This window comes from Papilio machaon, chromosome 2, assembly GCF_912999745.1.
Source record: "Papilio machaon chromosome 2, ilPapMach1.1, whole genome shotgun sequence".
Lineage (NCBI taxonomy): Eukaryota > Metazoa > Arthropoda > Insecta > Lepidoptera > Papilionidae > Papilio > Papilio machaon.
Window position 1 is genome coordinate 3,778,126 of NC_059987.1, and position 27,569 is coordinate 3,805,694.

The 27,569-nt window shown below is 32.7% G+C and overlaps 4 protein-coding genes and 1 long non-coding RNA gene across 10 annotated transcripts; 3 read left to right on the forward strand and 2 right to left on the reverse strand.

Moving 5' to 3' along the window:
• Positions 1–2,884: 2,884 nt before the first annotated feature.
• LOC123721716 (cytochrome P450 4C1-like) lies at positions 2,885–6,732 on the forward strand (the record flags this gene model as incomplete). Its single annotated transcript, XM_045681228.1, has 9 exons — positions 2,885–2,900; positions 3,326–3,435; positions 3,506–3,596; positions 3,756–3,938; positions 4,742–5,139; positions 5,234–5,302; positions 5,584–5,752; positions 6,135–6,314; positions 6,575–6,732. Coding segments are annotated over exons 1-9 (1,374 nt in total), but the record flags the coding sequence as incomplete, so codon positions are not given.
• A 1,187-nt stretch (positions 6,733–7,919) lies between these two features.
• Positions 7,920–8,693, reverse strand: LOC123722517. The gene is made up of 3 exons (XR_006756501.1): positions 8,465–8,693; positions 8,090–8,168; positions 7,920–8,015 (listed from the first exon to the last, which is right to left on the reverse strand). It is a non-coding gene; the product is annotated as an uncharacterized LOC123722517 (long non-coding RNA).
• Positions 8,693–15,895, forward strand: LOC106717582 (cytochrome P450 4C1; the record flags this gene model as incomplete). The annotated part of the gene is made up of 9 exons (XM_045681236.1): positions 8,693–8,714; positions 12,585–12,694; positions 12,765–12,855; positions 13,015–13,197; positions 14,001–14,398; positions 14,493–14,561; positions 14,831–14,999; positions 15,303–15,482; positions 15,738–15,895. Coding segments are annotated over exons 1-9 (1,380 nt in total), but the record flags the coding sequence as incomplete, so codon positions are not given.
• Positions 15,896–17,948: 2,053 nt separating this feature from the next.
• LOC106717645 (glutaminase liver isoform, mitochondrial) lies at positions 17,949–24,571 on the forward strand. 6 transcript variants are annotated; one of them, XM_014511546.2, is made up of 10 exons: positions 17,949–18,146; positions 20,318–20,370; positions 20,742–20,777; positions 21,266–21,362; positions 21,497–21,857; positions 21,969–22,121; positions 22,296–22,576; positions 22,796–23,104; positions 23,206–23,360; positions 23,770–24,569. In XM_014511546.2, the coding sequence occupies exons 1-10, from the start codon at positions 17,973–17,975 to the stop codon at positions 24,125–24,127; spliced, it is 1,977 nt and encodes a 658-aa protein (XP_014367032.1). In that variant the 5' UTR covers positions 17,949–17,972; the 3' UTR covers positions 24,128–24,569. The 6 variants fall into 6 exon arrangements, with proteins under 6 accessions (XP_014367032.1, XP_014367033.1, XP_014367036.2 ...); XM_014511548.2 differs by lacking the exon at positions 17,949–18,146 and adding an exon at positions 19,752–20,178 and having other exon boundaries at positions 23,770–24,571; XM_014511549.2 differs by lacking the exon at positions 17,949–18,146 and adding an exon at positions 19,752–20,148 and having other exon boundaries at positions 23,770–24,570.
• Positions 24,572–26,876: 2,305 nt separating this feature from the next.
• Positions 26,877–27,567, reverse strand: LOC106717618 (28S ribosomal protein S28, mitochondrial). The gene is made up of 2 exons (XM_014511504.2): positions 27,239–27,567; positions 26,877–27,158 (listed from the first exon to the last, which is right to left on the reverse strand). The coding sequence occupies exons 1-2, from the start codon at positions 27,467–27,469 to the stop codon at positions 26,877–26,879; spliced, it is 513 nt and encodes a 170-aa protein (XP_014366990.2). The 5' UTR covers positions 27,470–27,567.
• Between the last annotated feature and the right edge of the window lie 2 nt (positions 27,568–27,569).

Here is a 27,569-nt window from a genome sequence, read left to right on the forward strand (position 1 = left end):
TACTTCTAGTTTATTCTCTTGAGCAAGGGGAAATCCCTTCGTAGGGGTCAATTAGGTAGGCAACTAGTCACAACTTTAGAAAAAGATTTCATCTAACTTACTTATCTTTTATCTCTATACACGTATATGAATATTGGTAGCATCTGTACCTCGATTTTTGGGGACCGTTTACTTGCTTTTCACACAAAAAACTAGGATGTAAACATACTTGTTTTTCTTACTATATTTTTTTTTTTAATTTGAACATACTGAAGTTATTAATAAGCGATAAAAATTGTGTGGTAGAGGGCAAGTGCATTTTAAAGATAAATACTTTATCAAGTGGCTCTGATAAACTATACGCCAGTTATGTTTACTCCATGACGAGGGTAGCATTGTTTTACAAAAATGTTATTTTTCCTTTCTTATATTGCCGCGATTTTATTTATTGTTCATATTCTGTTCAATTATAATAGAAAAGCAGCGTTGATCAGAAAAATACCTGGATTAAAAGATCATTTCATTGTTGGGAATGGTTTACAAGGAGTTAAGTCACCAGGTAATAATATATTTAGGTTTGCATCAAAAATTGAAAATATTATTTTATAAACGGATAATTCTCCTGTGGAAGTGAAAATTTCTAGACAATTTGATTTATTATTAAAAAGTATAACTTATAATACCAAATCATATTTTTGTACAACGCAAAATTATTTAACGATGCATCTTGAACCTTGGTATCAGTTTTTTCAATTATTTTTTTCACTTTCTCATTGTTATAATTGATTTAAATGTATAAATAACATTTCATATCCCTCTTTCCTTTGGTTGGACACAATTCTTTATTTTATTAGTAATATTTGTTATTGTCTGGATAAGTTTAAATTAGGATCCAGATTAAATTTGAAATAAATGTTGTTTAATTAATTGTGCCTAAACGAAATCGCTGGCAACAGCTACTATTTAATATTTAACGTTATTGTTATTTATTTATTAAGGAAACCAGAAAGTTAGAAAAACATAACATTCATGAATCGATAAAAATTGTCAATGTTTTTCGTAAAATCCTTTCTTAGTTCTCGCATGCATAGTAACAAAAAATTATTGTATCGTGCAATCTTAATTATAAGAATCCATAATCAGCTTAAATTATTATTTACTGATAAATCAGTCACAAACATAATACCAGTTATCAGTTTAACATCAGTATTAGGAGTATTTAATATCGGGAATTATAAAAACCTTAGTATAGAAACAGTTAGATGTGTGCAGTATATGTCCTTTGTTTACTGCTAATGTTAGGAGTGAGACTAGATTATTTTCATTCTGTTAAAAAATTAGAAAGAATTTATTGCACGTTATCATCTTGCCGTTTCTCTTACCGAGGGTCAGCATAGTAATTTAATTTTTACATACATATAATTTACACGGTTATTTTTTATTTATTACCAGAAGAAAAAAAAACAGAAAATGTTAAATACGTGTATAGTATATATAATACATATAATAGATCTTAAATGTGTAGTTGTATTTTTTATTTAACAATTATAATGTTAGTAACAAATTGAAATTTTTAAAAAAAGCAAAATTTCATTTTATTGCAGAAACTTTTTGTTTTGTTGAAAGTGAAGTGGGAATCATAATAAGCTTGTTGTCTTCATTTATGTTGCAATTCAATATACGTACCAAGATATGGCTGATAACAACAAAATTAATAATAACTGTCTGCTCAGTGTTGTTGTTATTGTATGACATTGTCTATAACAACATTTAATCATTTCCAATTACTTACAAATAATAGCTACCACCTGCAAGCACCTTTTACCACCTGCAACCATCTGTAAACTCTTACAATCTCCTACACCATGCAGTCGTTTGTAATCACCTATAACCACCATCATACACCTGCAATCAGCAATCATCTACAACCAAATCATCATATTCGAGCGCGCAGTCAACAACAAGTTTAGTTCATTGAAAAAAATTAAAAATTGTGGTATATATTTTCACTTTATCAGATATGTTTCCTTAATTAACAGTTAACAAATAGTTCGTACTATCGTATAAGTTAAAAAAAATATGAAATAAGTAAAATTAACAAAGTCAATTGTTTGTGCATAATCTCACAACGTTTAGTACAGTGCCGCGTGCAATAACATATATTGCAAGCGTTGCAACGACCGACGAACGATATTTGTACTGTGCGCTCACAGCTGCGGACACAACCACGGACACAGACAACTTAAATAACATTGATCAAAAATGAACAACTGTAGTGCTTGTAAAAATTGTTCCACATCAAATCGTAGTATTGCCTGTACATGAATATCGTGTTATAATAGTCTTTCACTTCATCAGCGTTGGTTTAAAAGCTGAAAATATTGAGTAACTTTTTTGGTGGTAGTGTAAGTCAAAGCAACCGAAAGGAACAATAACGATATTAGTGTAAGAGGCGGCCGCAATTCGGACGAGGAGACCTCGATGGAGGATAAGGATCGAAGACTCCAGTTCCTTTATGCTCGCGTTCCACAGACTCCCGCAGTCTTTTGTTTCTGATTTTGGAAAAAACTTGCGTTCGGAAAAATAAGATACTAGCGTTCGCCCGCTACTCCATCCGCGCGGATAAAAAAAAATCTAATGAGTTGCTTATGTGTTTTTCCAGACTTTGTCTACATCTGTGCCAAATTTCATCAAGATGCGCTTAGCCGTTCTGGAGATACCTTCAAACAAACATCCATCCATCCATCTAAACATTCGCATATATAATATTAATAAGAAGTAAAATTATCTGAGAAAAGACTTCATAAGTTAAAAGTTTCAGTGAATAAAGGACAAGAGAATTAGTTCACATTCTAAAGGGTTATCTCCCTTTAAAAAAAAATAGCAACTTAATTTTTTGTACATGATGGTAATCATATTCGGTAGGGATAAAAATAAATGAAATTGCACAAGTAAGTAAAATTGGAGTGCCTTTCGCTTACAATTTTTCACTTTATACCCGGAGACATTAATGTTTAATATTTTTCCTGGTTATTAAATCAGTCATACCATCATAATCATAATAACTTCCTATAATTGAAATTAAACTATAATTAATTTATTAACATGACAGTCTAAGATCTAAATTTGTAATGTAAGAATAATAATCCTTAGCGTATGTCTTTTTCTTACTAATTTTATAAATGCGAAAGTGTAGCTGGATGTATAGATGTTTGTTTGCAACGGCACAACCAATCTTAATATAACTTGGCACATATGTAGAACATAATTAATAAGTTTTTTTTTTAATTCCGCGTGGACAGAGTCTCGGCCGGCAGCTAATAACATATAAGATGTATTTTTGCAGTGGAACTTTTTCGCTTCGGAAGAGAATTGGCAAAGAATTATAATGGCATATACAGATTCTGGTCCTTCCCAATTGGAGCTGTTTTCATTTACAATCCGGATGATGTCGAAGTGAGTGACTAAATTGTCTTTGTATTTATAACTTCAGTATCCTTCGTAACATATTTGTTTCTATCCACAGATTATTTTAACCAGCATGAGATATCACGAGAAAAGCGTAATATACAAATTTTTAAAACCCTGGCTGAACGATGGACTGTTATTGAGTGGTGGTACGTTGTACATTTTATTTTTCGACACACTAGTTTAAAAAAATGAAGTTTCTTTGTAATGTATGCTTTTTCGCGAGGATTATGTTTCAATAAAAACTTATTATTATGATAAGTATTACCTTGAGAAATATAAATAAATACTTTCATCCTCTGTTTCAGGATCAAAATGGTTGGATCGTAGGAAGATCCTGACGCCGGCTTTCCATTTCAACATTTTACAGCGATACCTCGTAAGCCTAAAGGACAGCGCCGACCGCCTTGTGGACACTGTCAATAAAGTTCTTAATGTTGAAGTCGACTTGGTACCTATTATATCTGAATGCACACTTCAAAGTATTTGCGGTATGTATAGGAATTTTTAAACATTTTGTTTATTGTCGAAAATCAAAAAATTAATAATAGTAGAAATTACAAAAAACATAAACATAAAACAAATAAGCAATCAATCAATTATAAAAAACAAAGGAGCGTAACTGACTTTAAACAATTGAGACAAAATTCTAATCGAACACATTTTAAAATCGTTTTAGTGTATCCTACAAGCGGGCACAATACAATGGACATTTAAAAATACTTATTCGTATGTTCTGTCGGTTTCTGATCATACCTACAGAACCACGAAAAACAAAATAAAAAACCAAACGTATTTAACGTTTTTGGATCATTTAAATCGCCTCGAACTCGAATAATATATTTTTGCACTTTTCATATTCATGCAATAAAATAATATGATTACTGTACCGCCATAGACTGAGAGCTTTTATTTATTTTTAATCTGATATAAAGATGCTCCCTGTCTATAGTAATTGCGGTAAAAGTAGACGCTTCTTTCATTTTCGTATTTTAAATAAATCTCATGGTAGACAGAACAAAAAAGACCAAAATTCCCTAACTTATTCAACACTCTTCTAAAGATATAATTAATATCCCTTTTTATTTTTTGGTATTGTAAAATAATTTTTGTTTTAATTCATCACCATCAGCTCACTATACGTCCTCACTTGGACTACGGGCTCGGAGCCTACCCTAAGTTAGGGGTGACTAGGCCATAGTGAACCTCGCCGGCTCAGTGCGGGTTGGTTGAGCGGAATTAGTTGTACCATCAGTATTTAGATAAATATTTAATTGGAATATGTCTCTTACAGAATCCGCAATGGGAACAAAACTCAGCGACGATTCAACGGGCAAGTCTTACAAGACTGCAATTCACGAGTTAGGACTTTTATTAGTACAAAGATTTGTCAGAATTTACCTGTACGCAGATTTCTTATTTAATCTATCTGCTCTAGCAAAACGTCAAAACAAATATCTTTCCATTGTTCATAACTTTACGCGTAATGTTATAAAAGAGAGAAAAAAATACATAGCGGATAATGGAATAGATTTATCAAACGATAACAGTAATAGTACTGAAGATGATTCTGTAAATATTTATAGAAAAAAAAGAAGAACAGCGATGTTAGATTTGCTGATATTAGCTGAAAAAGATGGTTTAATTGATAATGCAGGCATCGAAGAGGAAGTGGATACGTTTATGTTTGAGGTAACAATCATTCGTAAAAATTGCGATCTTTATTTTAGTTACCTTAATCTAGATCTTTAAACATTGTTAAAAATAATTTGAAATTTCCCTACAGGGTCATGACACAACTGCAGCTGCCTTAACATATTGCTTTATGCTAATCGCCAACCATCCTGACATACAGGTATGTATCCTGTTTCATCATTATCGTCGTATTGAAAAAACTTCGTTGTCCTTGACCGTTGAGCCATTCCATTGTAGTCTTTAAAAGTGCCATTCTCTTCGACTTCCTGATACGATACGTCTACTTTCTCTTTGATTTGTTCCAAGAACGTTCTTCTTGGCCTTCCCCTTTACCTTTTCCCTTTTATTTAATGTATAACATCGCCTTTGTTTCTCCTGTTCTCGAATTTATGATATTCCTTTTTTTCCTTATTCTATTTTCTCCATATTGTATTGTTCTAGGATAAAATATTAGCAGAATTAAACGAGATATACGGTGAAACAAATCGAGCAGTCACAATGGAGGATCTCAATGAGATGCGGTACCTAGAGCGATGTATCAAAGAAGCCATCAGACTGTACCCACCAGTGCCTTTTATCAGCCGTAAACTTAATAATAATGTCCAACTCAGTAAGCATTTATTACTAGCTATTTTAGACTACATTTTCGAACTTATATTTTCAAGCGGGAATCGCTTGTTATCTAGAAAATCTTTAGCATTTATACAGTGAACTCTATTATGTTATCAATAGCTAATTTCAATTACATCTAATCAATGACAAAATAAGTATATTAAAATTAATTTCACTTTGTGACATACGTCGTTGGTTTGGCAGAGTCGGTAAATGTTCAATAAATTTGGATTTGGATTTTGTGAGATCGCTGAAGTGATCTCTTCTCAAGATCTCTACATTAAAGAACTGCATTTCTTTAAACTACTGTGATTGTACCGCTTAGAATACTCGTATCAATGACAATAGTGATTTATATTTCGTAATTATCATGGTTTTAGGTAATTACACTGTACCAGCTGGGACATTATGCCACATTCACATTTATGATTTGCATCGTCTGGAGAGCTTGTACCCGAATCCTGACAAATTCGACCCGGACAGGTTTTTGCCAGAAAATGTTGCTAAACGTCACAACTACGCCTACATACCGTTCAGTGCTGGACCCAGAAATTGTATAGGTATGATTGAACGATTTACAATGCATTAATTAAACCCTGTTTGTTGTTGTAATTAAACAATACAAAATATCAATACAACTAATGTCAAAGTATTTATAGCAATCAAAAATTTTCAGAGCTTAGAACATTCTATCAAAGTTCCATCAAAACATGTCCAGTGGTTTAAGAACCCGTAGGGAACAAAAATAACGTAAACTTTGGCTATATAAGATAGATTTGATATAATATTGTAGATATATTATACATGATGTTATTTTCAGGACAAAAGTTTGCAATGATGCAAATGAAAACTGCAGTGTCCGCCATCTTGCGTAACTTCAAGTTGCTCCCCGTCACTGGCTGTTCAGATTTGCAGTTTCAATCTGATTTAATATTAAGGAACTCGAAGCCTGTGTTTGTGAAATTTGTAAAAAGAGGAATAAATAAATAATCTATTAAAATGTCATTATTTTAATTCCATTTATCTTTTCATTTTTTTTAACTTGCGTAAATTATCCAATACAAAATTATGTGAGAATCTTTATTATTTTTTAATGCACTTCGCTTCGTACTACAAAGAGAGATTAATAATTATGTGCATTAATGTTTTTTCTTTGGTTTCGACTCATCACATTAACGAAAATCTGGTCGGTCTCACAGTGGTTTCATAATGAAAATTATTTAAAATTATAATCAAAATATACTCAAGTAATTGACAAGTTAACAATGTGAAGTCATGTTTATCTACGAATGATTACATTATTTACAAATATTAATACAGCCTTTTACAGGATACATATTTCATGGAAGGATATATGTGTTATGTACCTACCAACAAATACTTACATTCGTATGACAACATCAACCATGTTGAGCTTAGTTTGGTGTTTCTGTAATAATATCATTTTTTAAATATGTAGGTATAATTTTCAGAAAATTTACCGTCGTCTTCCAATGTTATAATATAAAAGTACCAAGTACCAATTTAACAGCGGTAGATCCCGAAACAACAATATTTGTTGGGTGCACGAATTGGCCGGGACGACCGGTACAATACCACGACCACACAGAAAACAGGCGTGAAGTGGAAGCAATTCCGCATTTCGTCTGATGAGTGTTGTACCGGAGGCCTCATTTTAGACCTATTTCCCTTCGCACAATTTTCTTTTAATTACATCTTGGCGTCCGCTCTACAGACTCCGTAAGCATGTGTAGCACGGATTCCCCACGTGCTGGATCACATACGCAAAAGGTGCCCGTTCGGCAAGAAGATAGCATAAAGTTCTCTTAATGTTAACATTATTCAAGATCTGATATCAGAAATGATAACCAAAAAATCAACATAAAGTTAACATAAAGTTAACATAAAGTTAACATAAAGCTCTCTTATGAGCCATCTAGCGCCATCTTTTAGAGATCATTAAAAAGATATCAGAAAGATAACATTTTCTAGAGATCATAAAGTTAACGTTTTTATGTTAAAATTAAGAGGCTAGTGTAAAATTAAAATTGACATGGTAAATAGGTTTAATTATTGTTTATTTGATAACACAATGAATAATAACGATATGACATACCAATATAAATAATCTTATTATTAAAATTATAAATACTTTTACGGCTCAAGTAATGATATAGGAGTTTTAAATGTTGGTAGTGGTTGCTGATCCTTTTGGCTCACGTACGTGGCGGGTGGCATTGGTATATTATTTATTCCGCTATCTGAAAATAAAGTGTTTTATTAATAAGGAACAAAATAATTATATATAATTGAACAACTTTATTTGTTACATAACCTCATTATCAGAAGAACTTGACGATGATATTATCCTCTTTCTACTTTTAGTTTCTTACTTTTACATCTTGTGTTGAATCCTAAAAAAATATCAAATTAGAAATTGAAAATATTCATTAAATTTTAGCGCATTCTAAATTTTATCAGACACTTTTACAAAGACGATGCTGATAAGTTTTTTTTTATTATGTATGAATGTATGAATTAAATGAACAAAATTGTATACACATGTTTAAAGTTAGAAATATTTTAAAAAGTAAAATATTTAAACTGCATTTAATTAAAATAGCGACGAGCATCGTCTTACAACAATTTTAAATAATTTAATTAGTTGTAAAATATAAAAAATGTGTTTATAACCTATATTCATACTTACAAGTTTATTTGTTCGGCAATTAAATTCTTGATAACTAACTGAATAGTAAGAATCACAAATACTATTAATTATAGTTTCAACCAGTATGTTAAGTCAAAAATAATACGTTTATGTTGTAATAATTGAATAAAAACACTTAGCAATGCCGAACGAATTACGATGCAATTCACGCTTGTCAACAATCACTCTTTAATGGTGAGTGAGAGTGAGAGGTCCGTATAGAACAAAATGGCCGCTGTTGTCGCGAAAAGTACTAACAATTCAATTTTTCGTATATTTCAATTTCGAATTATTTTTGAATTGAACACCAAATTTATTTTTGAAAAAGTAACAAATTAGAATTGTTTTTTTTAAATGATTATTAAGGAAATTCAATAAATCTGAAATTTTTTTAAAGTTTTATTAACAAAAAAATATGTTCTCGAAAAGTCATCATTTAGTTATCATTGAGATTGCTTTAAAATGACATCGGCAAAAAGTTATCGAAAAGACAACATTTTGCTGAGCTCTAAAAGTCAACATGTTTCAGACAACATTATGTCATCTTTCTGACTTTTATGCCGAACGGGTGTCCTCCTTACACTTGAACTTAAACTACAATATTATAAATACTGCAATTACCACCCACCCTTACTAACTTTCAACTTCAAATAATTAAAATAAATAAAGTTTTTCAGGGATTTGGGCGGTTAGAGCTTTTACGTTGATTGGTCGGAACCGTGCTACAATAATCACCGTTCTTTGTCGACTGATGTATAAGTCAAGTTTGTGTGAAATAGTACCCTTTGTAATACTTCTAGTTTATTCTCTTGAGCAAGGGGAAATCCCTTCGTAGGGGTCAATTAGGAAGGCAACTAGTCACAACTTTAGGAAAAGATTTCATCTAACTTACTTATCTTTTATCTCTATACACGTATATGAATATTGGTAGCATCTGTACCTCGATTTTTGGGGACCGTTTACTTGCTTTTCACACAAAAAACTAGGATGTAAACATACTTGTTTTTCTTACTATATTTTTTTTTTTAATTTGAACATACTGAAGTTATTAATAAGCGATAAAAATTGTGTGGTAGAGGGCAAGTGCATTTTAAAGATAAATACTTTATCAAGTGGCTCTGATAAACTATACGCCAGTTATGTTTACTACATGACGAGGGTAGCATTGTTTTACAAAAATGTTATTTTTCCTTTTTTATATTGCCGCGATTTTATTTATTGTTCATATTCTGTTCAATTATAATAGAAAAGCAGCGTTGATCAGAAAAATACCTGGATTAAAAGATCATTTCATTGTTGGGAATGGTTTACAAGGAGTTAAGTCACCAGGTAATAATATATTTAGGTTTGCATCAAAAATTGAAAATATTATTTTATAAACGGATAATTCTCCTGTGGAAGTGAAAATTTCTAGACAATTTGATTTATTATTAAATTAAAAAGTATAACTTATAATACCAAATCATATTTTTGTACAAGGCAAAATTATTTAACGATGCATCTTGAACCTTGGTATCAGTTTTTTCAATTATTTTTTTCACTTTCTCATTGTTATAATTGATTTAAATGTATAAATAACATTTCATATCCCTCTTTCCTTTGGTTGGACACAATTCTTTATTTTATTAGTAATATTTGTTATTGTCTGGATAAGTTTAAATTAGGATCCAGATTAAATTTGAAATAAATGTTGTTTAATTAATTGTGCCTAAACGAAATCGCTGGCAACAGCTACTATTTAATATTTAACGTTATTGTTATTTATTTATTAAGGAAACCAGAAAGTTAGAAAAACATAACATTCATGAATCGATAAAAATTGTCAATGTTTTTCGTAAAATCCTTTCTTAGTTCTCGCATGCATAGTAACAAAAAATTATTGTATCGTGCAATCTTAATTATAAGAATCCATAATCAGCTTAAATTATTATTTACTGATAAATCAGTCACAAACATAATACCAGTTATCAGTTTAACATCAGTATTAGGAGTATTTAATATCGGGAATTATAAAAACCTTAGTATAGAAACAGTTAGATGTGTGCAGTATATGTCCTTTGTTTACTGCTAATGTTAGGAGTGAGACTAGATTATTTTCATTCTGTTAAAAAATTAGAAAGAATTTATTGCACGTTATCATCTTGCCGTTTCTCTTACCGAGGGTCAGCATAGTAATTTAATTTTTACATACATATAATTTACACGGTTATTTTTTATTTATTACCAGAAGAAAAAAAAACAGAAAATGTTAAATACGTGTATAGTATATATAATACATATAATAGATCTTAAATGTGTAGTTGTATTTTTTATTTAACAATTATAATGTTAGTAACAAATTGAAATTTTTAAAAAAAGCAAAATTTTATTTTATTGCAGAAACTTTTTGTTTTGTTGAAAGTGAAGTGGGAATCATAATAAGCTTGTTGTCTTCATTTATGTTGCAATTCAATATACGTACCAAGATATGGCTGATAACAACAAAATTAATAATAACTGTCTGCTCAGTGTTGTTGTTATTGTATGACATTGTCTATAACAACATTTAATCATTTCCAATTACTTACAAATAATAGCTACCACCTGCAAGCACCTTTTACCACCTGCAACCATCTGTAAACTCTTACAATCTCCTACACCATGCAGTCGTTTGTAATCACCTATAACCACCATCATACACCTGCAATCAGCAATCATCTACAACCAAATCATCATATTCGAGCGCGCAGTCAACAACAAGTTTAGTTCATTGAAAAAAATTAAAAATTGTGGTATATATTTTCACTTTATCAGATATGTTTCCTTAATTAACAGTTAACAAATAGTTCGTACTATCGTATAAGTTAAAAAAAATATGAAATAAGTAAAATTAACAAAGTCAATTGTTTGTGCATAATCTCACAACGTTTAGTACAGTGCCGCGTGCAATAACATATATTGCAAGCGTTGCAACGACCGACGAACGATATTTGTACTGTGCGCTCACAGCTGCGGACACAACCACGGACACAGACAACTTAAATAACATTGATCAAAAATGAACAACTGTAGTGCTTGTAAAAATTGTTCCACATCAAATCGTAGTATTGCCTGTACATGAATATCGTGTTATAATAGTCTTTCACTTCATCAGCGTTGGTTTAAAAGCTGAAAATATTGAGTAACTTTTTTGGTGGTAGTGTAAGTCAAAGCAACCGAAAGGAACAATAACGATATTAGTGTAAGAGGCGGCCGCAATTCGGACGAGGAGACCTCGATGGAGGATAAGGATCGAAGACTCCAGTTCCTTTATGCTCGCGTTCCACAGACTCCCGCAGTCTTTTGTTTCTGATTTTGGAAAAAACTTGCGTTCGGAAAAATAAGATACTAGCGTTCGCCCGCTACTCCATCCGCGCGGATAAAAAAAAATCTAATGAGTTGCTTATGTGTTTTTCCAGACTTTGTCTACATCTGTGCCAAATTTCATCAAGATGCGCTTAGCCGTTCTGGAGATACCTTCAAACAAACATCCATCCATCCATCTAAACATTCGCATATATAATATTAATAAGAAGTAAAATTATCTGAGAAAAGACTTCATAAGTTAAAAGTTTCAGTGAATAAAGGACAAGAGAATTAGTTCACATTCTAAAGGGTTATCTCCCTTTAAAAAAAATAGCAACTTAATTTTTTGTACATGATGGTAATCATATTCGGTAGGGATTAAAATAAATGAAATTGCACAAGTAAGTAAAATTGGAGTGCCTTTCGCTTACAATTTTTCACTTTATACCCGGAGACATTAATGTTTAATATTTTTCCTGGTTATTAAATCAGTCATACCATCATAATCATAATAACTTCCTATAATTGAAATTAAACTATAATTAATTTATTAACATGACAGTTTAAGATCTAAATTTGTAATGTAAGAATAATAATCCTTAGCGTATGTCTTTTTCTTACTAATTTTATAAATGCGAAAGTGTAGCTGGATGGATAGATGTTTGTTTGAAACGGCACAACCAATCTTAATATAACTTGGCACATATGTAGAACATAATTAATAAGTTTTTTTTTTAATTCCGCGTGGACAGAGTCTCGGCCGGCAGCTAATAACATATAAGATGTATTTTTGCAGTGGAACTTTTTCGCTTCGGAAGAGAATTGGCAAAGAATTATAATGGCATATACAGATTCTGGTCCTTCCCAATTGGAGCTGTTTTCATTTACAATCCGGATGATGTCGAAGTGAGTGACTAAATTGTCTTTGTATTTATAACTTCAGTATCCTTCGTAACATATTTGTTTCTATCCACAGATTATTTTAACCAGCATGAAATATCACGAGAAAAGCGTAATATACAAATTTTTAAAACCCTGGCTGAACGATGGACTGTTATTGAGTGGTGGTACGTTGTACATTTTATTTTTCGACACACTAGTTTAAAAAAATGAAGTTTCTTTGTAATGTATGCTTTTTCGCGAGGATTATGTTTCAATAAAAACTTATTATTATGATAAGTATTACCTTGAGAAATATAAATAAATACTTTCATCCTCTGTTTCAGGATCAAAATGGTTGGATCGTAGGAAGATCCTGACGCCGGCTTTCCATTTCAACATTTTACAGCGATACCTCGTAAGCCTAAAGGACAGCGCCGACCGCCTTGTGGACACTGTCAATAAAGTTCTTAATGTTGAAGTCGACTTGGTACCTATTATATCTGAATGCACACTTCAAAGTATTTGCGGTATGTATAGGAATTTTTAAACATTTTGTTTATTGTCGAAAATCAAAAAATTAATAATAGTAGAAATTACAAAAAACATAAACATAAAACAAATAAGCAATCAATCAATTATAAAAAACAAAGGAGCGTAACTGACTTTAAACAATTGAGACAAAATTCTAATCGAACACATTTTAAAATCGTTTTAGTGTATCCTACAAGCGGGCACAATACAATGGACATTTAAAAATACTTATTCGTATGTTCTGTCGGTTTCTGATCATACCTACAGAACCACGAAAAACAAAATAAAAAACCAAACGTATTTAACGTTTTTGGATCATTTAAATCGCCTCGAACTCGAATAATATATTTTTGCACTTTTCATATTCATGCAATAAAATAATATGATTACTGTACCGCCATAGACTGAGAGCTTTTATTTATTTTTAATCTGATATAAAGATGCTCCCTGTCTATAGTAATTGCGGTAAAAGTAGACGCTTCTTTCATTTTCGTATTTTAAATAAATCTCATGGTAGACAGAACAAAAAAGACCAAAATTCCCTAACTTATTCAACACTCTTCTAAAGATATAATTAATATCCCTTTTTATTTTTTGGTATTGTAAAATAATTTTTGTTTTAATTCATCACCATCAGCTCACTATACGTCCTCACTTGGACTACGGGCTCGGAGCCTACCCTAAGTTAGGGGTGACTAGGCCATAGTGAACCTCGCCGGCTCAGTACGGGTTGGTTGAGCGGAATTAGTTGTACCATCAGTATTTAGATAAATATTTAATTGGAATATGTCTCTTACAGAATCCGCAATGGGAACAAAACTCAGCGACGATTCAACGGGCAAGTCTTACAAGACTGCAATTCACGAGTTAGGACTTTTATTAGTACAAAGATTTGTCAGAATTTACCTGTACGCAGATTTCTTATTTAATCTATCTGCTCTAGCAAAACGTCAAAACAAATATCTTTCCATTGTTCATAACTTTACGCGTAATGTTATAAAAGAGAGAAAAAAATACATAGCGGATAATGGAATAGATTTATCAAACGATAGCAGTAATAGTACTGAAGATGATTCTGTAAATATTTATAGAAAAAAAAGAAGAACAGCGATGTTAGATTTGCTGATATTAGCTGAAAAAGATGGTTTAATTGATAATGCAGGCATCGAAGAGGAAGTGGATACGTTTATGTTTGAGGTAACAATCATTCGTAAAAATTGCGATCTTTATTTTAGGTACCTTAATCTAGATCTTTAAACATTGTTAAAAATAATTTGAAATTTCCCTACAGGGTCATGACACAACTGCAGCTGCCTTAACATATTGTTTAATGCTAATCGCCAACCATCCTGACATACAGGTATGTATCCTGTTTCATCATTATCGTCGTATTGAAAAACTTCGTTGTCCTTGACCGTTGAGCCATTCCATTGTAGTCTTTAAAAGTGCCATTCTCTTCGACTTCCTGATACGATACGTCTACTTTCTCTTTAATTTGTTCCAAGAACGTTCTTCTTGGCCTTCCCCTTTGCCTTTTCCCTTTTATTTTGTGCATAACATCGCCTTTGTTTCTCCTGTTCTCGAATTTATGATATTCCTTTTTTCCTTATTCTATTTTGTGCATTCTAGGATAAAATATTAGCAGAATTAAACGAGATATACGGTAAAACAAATCGAGCAGTCACAATGGAGGATCTCAATGAGATGCGATACCTAGAGCGGTGTATCAAAGAAGCCATCAGACTGTACCCACCAGTGCCTTTTATCAGCCGTAAACTTAATAATAATGTCCAACTCAGTAAGCATTTATTACTAACTATTTTAGACTACATTTTTGAACTTATTTCAAGCGGGAATTGCTTGTTATCTAGAAAAGTTTTAGCATTTATATAGCGAACTCTATTATGTTATCAATAATTTAAATTACATCTAATCAATAACAAAATAAGTATATTAAAATTAATTTCACTTTGTGACATTCGTCGTTGGTTCGACAGAGTCGGTAAATGGTCAATAAAGGAGATCCGAAGATGTAGATTTTGGGAGATCGCTGAAGTGATCTCTTCTCAAGATTTATATTTCGTAATTATCATGGTTTTAGGTAATTACACTGTACCAGCTGGGACATTATGCCACATTCACATTTATGATTTGCATCGTCTGGAGAGCTTGTACCCGAATCCTGACAAATTCGACCCGGACAGGTTTTTGCCAGAAAATGTTGCTAAACGTCACAACTACGCCTACATACCGTTCAGTGCTGGACCCAGAAACTGTATAGGTATGATTGAACGATTTACAGTGCATTAAATAAACCCTGTTTGTTGTTGTAATTAAACAATACAAAATATCAATACAACTAATGTCAAAGTATTTATAGCAATCAAAAATTTTCAGAGCTTAGAACATTCTATCAAAGTTCCATCAAAACATGTCCAGTGGTTTAAGAACCCGTAGGGAACAAAAATAACGTTAACTTTGGCTATATAAGATAGATTTGATATAATATTGTAGATATACATGATGTTATTTTCAGGACAAAAGTTTGCAATGATGCAAATGAAAACTGCAGTGTCCGCCATCTTGCGTAACTTCAAGTTGCTCCCCGTAACTGGCTGTTCAGATCTCGAGTTTCAAGCTGATTTAATATTAAGGAACTCGAAGCCTGTGTTTGTGAAATTTGTAAAAAGAGGAATAAATAAATAATCTATTAAAATGTCATTATTTTAATTTCATTTATCTTATAATTTTTTTTTAACTTGCGTAAATTATTCAATACAAAATTATATGAGAATCTTTATTATTTTTGAATGCACTTCGCTTCAAAAATAGATTAATAATTAAATGCATTAAGGTTTTTTTTTACTTTGGTTTCGACTCATCACATTAACATAAATCTGGTCCGTCTCACAGTGGTTTCATTGTGCGACTACTTTTTATTATGAAATCAATTAGTATTCAAACATCGTACAGTCCACGATGGTGAAATAAAAATGGTAAATTATTTACAATTATAATCAAAATATACTCAAGTAATTGACAAGTTAACAACGTGATGTCATGTTTATCTACGAACTAGCTTTTACCCGCGACTCCGTCCGCGCGGAATAAAAAAATAGAAAACGGGGTAAAAATTATCCTATGTCCGTTTCCTGGTTTTAAGCTACCTGCCCACCAATTTTCAGTCAAATCGATTCAGCCGATCTTGAGTTATAAATAGTGTAACTAACACGACTTTCTTTTATATATATAGATACTAGCTTTTACCCGCGACTCCGTCCGCGCGGAATAAAAAATAGAAAACGGGGTAAAAATTATCCTATGTCCGTTTCCTGATTCTTAGCTATCTGCCCACCAATTTTCAGTTAAATCGATTCAGCCGTTCTTGAGTTATAAATAGTGTAACTAACACAACTTTCTTTTATATATATAGATATGATTACATTATTTACAAATATTAACACAGTCTTTTACAGAGTACATATTTCATGTAAGGATATATGTGTTATGTACCTACCAACGAATGCTTACATTTGTATGACAACATTGTTGATTGAGCTTAGTTTGGTTTTTCTGTAATAATGTCATTATTTTTTTAAATATACAGGTATAGTTTTCAAACATATTACCGCCGTCTTCCAATGTAATAATATAAAATTACCAAGTATCAATTTAACAGTGGTAGATCCCGAAACAACAATATTTGTTGGGTGCACGAATTGGCCGGGACGACCGGTGCAATACCACGACCACACAGAAAACAGGCGTGAAGTGGAAGCAATTCCGCATTTCGTCTGATGAGTGTGGTGCCGGAGGCCTAATTTTAGACCAATTTTCCTTCGGACAATTTTCTTATTAGGAAAGGATGGGAAGGGATAGTGGATTTGGCGGAAGAGGGGACGCATAAGAAGGGGAAAATATCCTCTTTCTTTGCGTCCCCTTCTCCGTTCATTAAAGATAGCATATGCATTTGCGGATGTCTATTGGCAACGGTCGCCTCGCTATTTCGGCGAATTCAGGTGGCCGTTTGCTCGTTTGCCACCTTTTGATATAAAAAAATATATTTTTTTAGATGGAACAATGCATATTTGTCGACCTGAACATAGATATGTACAACCTGATATATATTTGCAGACTAGATAACAATATCAGTAAAGTATCGTTCGAGCTATCTAATACAGACAGAACAAAATGGAAAGATTGTAATTACACAGCTATCTTTATAGGTTTGAACGTTTTTAATCCAGTAGATATAATTATGAATTCTAGTTATATTGTTATGAATGGTTGTTTTTACTTTAACTCGCATTTCCACTGCCAAAACACATGTATAAAAACATAATTTATCGTTATTTCTGTTTATTCACAACAAATGGTAGGGAAGACAACATGTTTTTAAGGGTGCTTCGGCAATGGAAACCTATTTTTTGTAATCAACATGATTGCTTGTACAAAATCTTAAAAAAATCCCAACTAAAACTGAACTTCATCCCCTATTTAATGGCTACAATAAACTTCCATTAAAGTCTAACAACAAACAGAAAAATATTACAATTTTTACAAAAACATGATAAAATGTATCGTCAGATACGCATAAAAAAGAGAGTCTCGTGACAAGAAAGCACTCGTTCAAAGTTTTTTTTTTAAACTCTGCGTTGACCTAAATTATAAAGAAATAGATGGCTGACATACCAAATATAAGTTCGCATACACCGACGTAGATGTTGGCAGTCTCAGAAATCGTTTATTTATAAACGATAGACTGAAAAGAATGGCTCAGTTGAGCGTGCGCGGAAGCGGCGTACGATTCGCGCGCCTGGTGTTGCGAAAAGATTCCCAAGTTACCACACATCCCTCTACGCTACGCTTGCCCTTCATTGTTATGAGATATTTGACCAAAGACAGCTACGAAAGCTTCATTATGGAATGTGACAATGATTTTGAGGTAATTTAACATAAGTATAAGATTTTTTTTAGTTATTTGTATGGTTCCAAATAGTATATCGGTCGGAGAGACGCCATGTCAGGAAAACTTTTCTAATCAAATGGTTTGTTAGAACAATATCATTATTTGCAGCTGCCTTTCTTGCCAAGAGACAGAGTTTTCTGAGTTTAAGAAAAAAAAATGGTTTATCCTTGTCTACTATGTCCTCAACTTTCGCATATGTATTCTTTTATTACGACGTATTAGTGGATTTAAAAACATCGAAAAAGTTTCGCTCTATTTATGAGACTTAATTCCACTGCGAGCTTATGGAAAGCTGGCATTCTGATGTTATGTTCTTTCTTTTAACACGCATATCGTTTTGTAATTAACATCAATAGCATATTAGTTTGTTAATAAAGCTTGGCTGATGTTTGGCTAAAATAATCAAAAGTTTGACCAAAAATGTATATTTTAAATGTTAATTTTAAAAAATTAACACAACTTCTTTACACACAAAAAGCGATTCTTTAAAAAACGATTCTCTCTCAAAATTCTACTTTCTTATCGAATTTCCCTCAAACAATAGGACGCATGCGTGAGGTGAGACAAAAAGCGTCAGCAGGTGTTAAGCACTTGAATTGTAAACTGAAGATCCTAAATTCGTAGCCCGTCATGTAACAATGTGTTTTCGATTTTGATATGTACATTCATCCGACGTTCTGCATGCAACCAACACATACATAAATGCGAAGAAAAAAGATATGTATGATGTCAACTAAACCTGCATTGGGCCAGAGTGGTCTATGGTCTAATCACCCCTAACTTAGGGGACGTTTAGTAAGCTGATGATGTTGAATCAATGTGATCATTGGGTAAATACTTCAACTTCTATGTAATTTTACCAGACTAGAACGAGTTGCTAATTGCGACATATAAGTCAGGATATATGAAGACACCGAGTGTAGTGTAAAAAAATGTTAAATTTAAACTAAGCATATACGCGTGTGACGTAAAACCACACCTATCATATAAATTTGTTGATGCCAAGTTTACCTTTGCTCTACGTAACTCGAGATTACTGAGTCATTGTTACATTGTTGCCAAAATATATATTTTTTAAAATACTAGTTTTCGAGATTTACTTCAGAAAAGCTTTCGTTCGGGTATTTTGATAATTATAAAAATTTACCTAAATAATTATAGTTCTAGGTCTAAAATTTACTATATACTGCATTTTCTATTATTTTATTCATTCATAGGATATTTTCTTTAAACTTTTTAAATAGAACTTCATCGTCTTTGTATTTTCCAGAATACATTAAAAGCAAATATTCTTATTATTACAGATTGATTGCAATTGACATCATTTCTATTCAAATAGTAGGTATAAAATTAATAAAATATGACAATGACTTTAAATGAAGTCGCTTATAAACTATTTATATCACTGACCCTTGATACGAATCATTGACTGGCTGACTACGAACTGAAGCTTTGCTACTATTTGTTTCTACTTAGGTACTTTGGTGGTCTTTACCATGCAAGTGTATCTACTCGTTGGTCGGTAACTTAGAATAACTAATTCTCACAATGTGGTTTTGAGAGTCTATTATTATTTGACAGGATTAAATATTCTTTAAACTACTTTCCGAAATTACTAAATCAAAAAATCTAAGTATCAGTATGAGTAGATAAAAAATATCATTTCACAATTGATAAAATTATGAAGTAAAGCGAACGTAACAAAAGTAAGCCGTTATCATGATACGAGTATACATCACATTTTGGGAAAACAGTCGACGCTACGTAGGCAAGGCAAACAGTGTGTTAGATAAAGTGGCGAGTGAGGGGCAGGGAAGCCAGTCCGCGCGTGCGCGTTTGTTCAGCACGGTAGGGCGCCCCTCGGCCTTGTCTTCTGCCGTCGAACGCCGCGATGAACAGCCGCCAGCTCCGCCGTCTGCTCGCCGCCCGACCCTCACTCGCTCTTCCTGAATGCGTCCAAACACGCCGCTATAGTCAAGTGAGACCGGTATATGTCATACAGGGGCCTGTGAGTGTCTTGTGTGTTATGTCATTTTCGTGCTTCACGAACTACGCCTATGGGACTCCGTTCGTTTGTGTCGTATTTCTTGATGTGTGTTCCATTCATTAATTTCGCTACATTAAGCTTAACTCGAAATTTGTTTCAGAAATGGCGAAATTCAACACCGAATTTCTACGCCCTTCAGTCAATAGATATGAGGTGAGTTTCTTTTTTTTAACATAAAAATATACAATGTATAAGGAAGTCACATTGCTAAAATTACGTCATAGGTCGAGTAGTCAATATAGGAAATAAATTGTTTCTAATGATACGCATCAACTTCTATTGATCTGTGTTAAACTTTGGCCGTTACAGTTATAGAAGCTGGCGGCGTTATGGTGCAACATTGACCCTTAACATTAAAATGTTTTTATACTTTCGTTGACATTCATTGTAAGAGTTTTAAGGATAATATAAACATAAGTACTTATGTCCAATTGCAATGATGATTACAACTTATGAAATAAAAAAAAATCTGATTGATGTAAACAGGCTAATAAAAAATGTTTATTCGCTGTTTCATGCTGCAGAGCCTACTCTTTCGTGCACAACCTCGATCCGATATCGTGAGTACAGGACGACCTGCATCCCTATGTGTTCATTTAGAACTATTATAGTTACAATTTCCTTGTTAAATGTGCAATTTGGTTTGGTTTTGCATTGCTACTTTTTATTTGCTCCATAATCACAGCAACACGCAGTTATCTAGGACTGAACATGTTTATCTAGAGATCGCCAGCCCAGAATAAAAGCGTCAGGTGATTTGGAACATCTGTGAAGCAATACGTCAACGACACACCCGCCTACTGCGTCACTAGTGATAATTATATTACTACGTCGTGATGATGGATGTTCCCTAGCATATTTGCATAGGAAATTCATCCAACAATATTTTCACGACTCATTTTTAGTTATTTAACAGATTGTTGCTAATCACTTGTCTCTACAGACATCTACATGGTGTAGTTGATGTTGTATTGCATGATATCGTGATCCGTATTAGCGTAAACAATCACCCGTATATTAACTAAAATATTCGATCTTTATTTCTCAGGGTCCGCGAGGGTTCACACAAGAATGCCGACGACGTGTTATTTGATATGTTCAAAAATGATGAAACAGGTCTTCTTCCTGTTGGGAAGTTTTTGGCTGTAAGTGTTTATTACATTGTTTTTTTCTTTTCGATCTTTCGAGTTTGTTCCATCCATTACTATTAATAATACTTCGCGGGATTTCAATGTTACCTATCTTTTTATTAGTAACATCGTTTTGCTTTAATTTTCAGGCTTTGAGAACAACTGGGATAAGAAAGAATGATCCTCGTGTTAAGGAAGTCATGCACAATTTGTACAAAGTGCATAAGGAATCAAATTTTGAGAGCGGCTCTCCGGAAACATTGAAATTAGATAGAAAGACATTTAAAGAAGTTATAGCGCCTAACATTGTTTTGATTACGAGAGCATTTCGCAGTCAATTCGTCATACCAGACTTTCAGGACTTTATAAAGGACGTGGAAGAAATATATTGGGCTGCAAAAAGTAACACAGATGGAAAGGTTGCCAGCTACATTCCTCAGCTAGCGAGGGCATCGCCTGAAAACTGGGGAGTGAGTGTTTGCACGATAGATGGACAAAGATTTTCAATTGGTAAGAATAATGCTGTTCTTGAGTTTTGTTTGAACGATACTTTGCATCAATAATTAAAAGTCGTTAACTTCCATGAGTATTATATTAATTTGTACTACGATTTCTTTTCAGGTGACGTGAATGTACCATTCACGTTGCAGTCATGCAGTAAGCCTCTTACATACGCCATGGCTCTCGAGACACTAGGCCCTGACGTAGTCCACAAATACGTTGGCACCGAGCCCAGCGGCAGAAACTTCAATGAACTTGTCTTGGATTACAACAGTATGTATATATATGAAGCGCATAACAAATGACACACCAACTAGAAAACACTTGCGCGTCCAACAAACTAAAAATAACGTTGCGAACTAAGTTTGTTTAGTCAATAACAACATTCGAACTCGTGACACCTACATTACTGTTGTTTGTTATAATGTTATTCTCTTTCTTTTACAGTGAAACCTCACAATCCTATGATAAATGCGGGTGCTATTTTAGTGTGCGCCTTATTAAAAACGCTCGACAAACCGGAAATGACATTGGCGGAAAAATTCGACTACGTTATGTCATTCTTCAGTCGTCTCGCTGGCCATGAAGTTTTGGGCTTCAATAATGCTGTATTTTTATCTGAGCGCGAAGCTGCGGATAGAAACTACGCTTTGGGATTTTACATGCGGGAACACAAATGCTATCCGGATAAAACTAATCTTCGTGAATGCATGGACTTCTATTTCCAGGTCTTTATATTTTTAAAACAAAAAGTTATCGTATAAACTATAAACGCATAAATATCAAAGAATGTTCACTCTTATTTCCACTGTATTTTATTTTTCTTCATAATATTTAAAGGTACAATAGTGCACTTTTTATTAAGAACATCTATAGCTTCAATTAAAAATATACACATTTAAAAATAATATTAACAATAATTAAATCTTGCTGTATTCTTTTTCCAGTGTTGTTCAATGGAAGCTAACTGCGACATAATGTCAATCATGGCGGCTACCTTGGCTAACGGTGGAATATGTCCCATTACCGACGAGAAAGTTCTGAGGCCGGATTCCGTGCGCAATGTATTATCCCTGATGCACAGCTGTGGCATGTACGATTACTCAGGACAATTCGCTTTCAAAGTGGGACTGCCAGCGAAGTCTGGAGTGTCAGGCGCTATGCTCATTGTTGTACCTAATGTTATGGGCATCTGCACTTGGTCTCCGCCTCTAGATCCGCTCGGAAACAGCTGCAGAGGGCTCCAGTTTTGTGAGGTAAGTGTGTATGAAGCTGGATTAATAATCATGTCAAATAAAATATATGCCAAGCCAAGGCGATGTTACGACGATTTTATAACTGTATAAATCTTGTACAGGACCTAATTATGCGCTTCAACTTTCATAAATACGACAACATTCGTTATGCCAGTCACAAAAAGGACCCGCGTCGTTACAAATTTGAATCGACGGGCCTCAGCATTGTGAATCTCTTGTTCTCCGCCGCCAGTGGAGATCTCAGTGCTCTAAGAAGGTACCTAATGAAAAATAGTATAACATCTGATTGTACAACATTTTATGTAAAACAGATGATGAATATTTTATGTACTGTTTGTCAGCAAAACTTCAGATACGTCTCTACTTCCCGTGCCAGTGACACCTAAATCTCAAGACTGAATAAACAGTCCATCACAAGTAACTCTATACGATTTTGTATAGCTACTGGTGAAACATGAATTTACATCATTCATTTAAAAAAAAAAAAAACAAGCAAACCTGCTTAAACATTTCTTTGCATTCACTTGGCTTCTCCGAAATATTATTTATACGACACAGTTTTATAGTTACACGCTTATATGGAACTTCTCAAATAATATTGTTTTTCGCTTGATTTATTTGTTTCTGATTCTAAGATTTCAGTTCTAATGTATTTCTTCCATTAGGCATCATCTCTCCGGCATGGACATGACGCTTTCTGACTACGACGGACGAACGGCATTACATCTAGCTGCAGCCGAAGGTCATTTGTCTTGCGTTGATTTCCTGCTCGCTCAGTGTTCAGTACCTCACGATCCTCGCGACCGGTGGGGCAGCCGCCCACTAAACGAGGCCGAGACATTCGGACACACAGCCGTCGTTCAGTACCTTAAAGAATGGGAACGCACACATCCCAACGGCACTGATGAAAAATCCGAATCAGCCGTCGACGCTATCCTCGAGGTGAACCCGGAAGCTAACGACGCTGTCAAAGATCCAAGTATACAAGAAATAGTTACACGAAACGGCGACAAAGTGCAGTAAATAATCTCATACAAAGCCAAATTTGTTTCAAAATTGATATAATAATTTCACTAGATGTCCTACCCAAATATATTTGTGGAATTCTTTGTCTTAAGATGGGTGTTTGCCATTGGGACGATCGGCATTCCGATCGATCAATTAGTTAATTGGCGCAATGGGAAAAAATTTTATTGGACCGATCAGGCCAATGAGAAACACCTCTTCAGATTTATGTTTTAAATGTATTTAATATGTAGTTATGTATATCACATATTTGTGGCGTAAATACCACTTCTCTGTTTATATAATTAAACATAGTTAATAATAGTCAATATCAATCATCATTATCTCTTTAGAATTTTATTGTCCTTGTAAGTGTAGCAATTTATATCAACTGCGCATTCTCTCGACTTTATGATACGATGAAAAGTATACTTTCTCTTTTAATTTGTTCCATAAAATGTTTTCGACCTTCACTTCTTCTTCCCTTTTATTTACACAAAAGACCGTCGTGTGGTATCATTACCATAAGAAGTAAAAAAAATATCATTTCATCAAACATTTCGTCTTAAGTGAAAATGGAAAACAATACTACAATATTTTTTTGATCTATGATAAATTGGATTTGTATTTTTGTGCTCTTATTTAATTTTATGAACATTTTGTAATTGATTTTGGCTGTGATAAATATTCGAATTGCGTATAATCTACCTTACATATTATTTATTTTTTGTTTGTTTATGCCTAGTATATAAGTAGATAGATCACAAGCATTTAAAATGAAAACATATATATGAAAATTTATGTACAATTCTATTACTACAGGAATTTGTTTTAATAAGTATATAAGTATCTATCTTTCTAAGATCTGATGTTCTGATTCATGTTTTCTGTTAACATTCCTACTTTTGTATTGTGTAATTGACTATTAAAGTTAATTGCTTGTATTTTTTGACTATGTATAATAGGGTGGCCCAAAAAAATAAAATTTTTGTTTTTTTCGATTCTCGTGTTAAAATATGTGAGTTTACTATGTTTTAAGAACCTCCACCACAGGACAGGTTAAAAAAAATTCTTAAAAGGTCGCTCAGAATTTTTGAAAAATTCCAAAATTGCCGAAAATCAGATTTTTTTTTGTTTTAATTTTTTTTTCCCCGTCATGTCATCTTTTTAAGTGTAAAATAATATAAAGATTCTGAAAATTTGACGTCAAAATTTTATTTTCTAATGGTCGCTCCGAATTTTTATAAATTTCCAAGGTAAATATTTTATATCTTTTTGAGCTACCTCTAAATATGAATATTATCGACCTGAATTTTTTTTTAACTAAATAGTATTGTTAACTAAATTAAATCTAGTTAATTTTACTTTGAACTTTGTTAACAATACTATTTAGTTAAAAAAAAATTTCAGGTCGATAATATTCATATTTAGAGGTAGCTCAAAAAGATATAAAGTATTTACCTTGGAAATTTATAAAAATTCGGAGCGACCATTAGAAAATAAAATTTTGACGTCAAATTTTCAGAATCTTTATATTATTTTACACTTAAAAAGATGACATGACGAGAAAAAAAAATTAAAACAAAAATAATCTGATTTTCGGCAATTTTGGAATTTTTCAAAAATTCTGAGCGACCTTTTAAGAATTTTTTTTTAACCTATCCTTTGGTGGAGGTTCTTAAAACATAGTAAACTCACATATTTTAACACGAGAATCGAAAAAAACAAAAATTTTATTTTTTTGGGCCACCCTAATGTATAAGTATGTTCAAATCAAACATAGTGACATCTGATAACTGAACAAGCATTATACATTTCATAGTTATTATAATTGCCATTACACTAAGCATAGCCACTGTCTGTGAACAGCCAACTATTTATGGTGTTTCTGCACACTATGGCCCTTCATTTTCTGAATGTAATGAACCTGTGGGTATTTCTAAAAAAAAAACTAGCATTTTATGATATACCATGGTTGACTTCCATCTTGCTAAATGCTGAAGTGTTTATTTTATGCACAGTGTGAATGAAAAAGGAAAACATTGAGCCTGCTATCACTCAGTCGTTACCAATATGTTTGATTTGAACATGGTTTAAAACAACTAGTACTGTTGTTAAAGTAAATGTTACAGGAATGTTTGACTCATAAATGCATCTCAGATGAAGACAATAAGTATCATATATAGGAAGCTGGATGTTATAGTAGCTTTATCATTGTATTCCTGTCTCCAAATATATTATGTCAATTAAATTGTTAAATGTTTGTTTTATTTATATCGTTACTAAACCCTTTGATATGAAGTAGAAGCAAAATGAGTATGTGTAAAGATCATCAAGATATAATTTCCAGATTTATGTAGTCATAAATTAGTAGCAAGCAATTAAGTGCTACTAATGCCCAGTTAACAGTACAACAATCAAATCCAGTGCTGTATGACGTCTAAAACAAAGTAAATTGTGTAGGTTTAAATTCTTCTAGTTGTAATCCAGCACTTGATACAATTGCTGGACTAGAATCATGTTAACTTGGCAAAATGTGAAAGTGTAGTATTGGAATATGAGTATTTATATATATCTGTATTTTATATAGAATCTGTATCACTTTTTTTGTAATCCTTTATTGAAATCAAAGTACCATTGAAGGTAACCTCATTAAAATCATGGACAGTACAGGATTAAACAATAAGAAAATGTGATATAAATAAATATGCTATTTTTTCTAATTTACAATTTATTATTAGTCTACTTGAAATGCTACATTAAAATATTAATTTTGTGCAGTAGTTACCCGAACTGGAGATGAAACTATACCTAGTAATTTACAATCAGCTTCCAATAGGGTTAGGTCAGTGTTGGATCCCAAAAACCTGGACGAAAGCTCGAGATCGCTGATCTGTATTCTAACTCTTGCACCTCTGACATATTCCTCTCCACGTGTAGTGGGTCTTGTGCACACACAGTGAAATTTCCATCCAAAATCGATGTATAAATCATCATTTACTACGTGAAATATTTTACCGATAACAATTTTTCCTACAGGATCTCCTAACTGTAACGAAAAAATATATGAATGAATATAACAGGAAAAATAAATAGGATAGTGAAAGCGAAAGATAATTTTGTACCTACATCGATTAGTTTTGAATTCCGGAGTAATGCGGGAAATGTGAAATCTTGATTATCCTCTTGTTTTAAAATTTGTGATTGTTTCTCATAAGCTTTCGCAAAACCTCCAGTTTTAAGATCCGCGGTATTGTCCCCATTTTCATTTGGAGTTGTAGTTGCGCTACAAAATCTACGAGGAATTTTAAGAATATTCGAATACTTGGCGCACTGCCGCAATCCTAAATTAATCAACATAATAAAGTTTGTTTCTGTTTGAGATTATGATTCAAAAGGTTATAATAATATAACCAAAAAATATTTTTATGCAACTTCTTGCTTATTGTTTCTTTTCTTG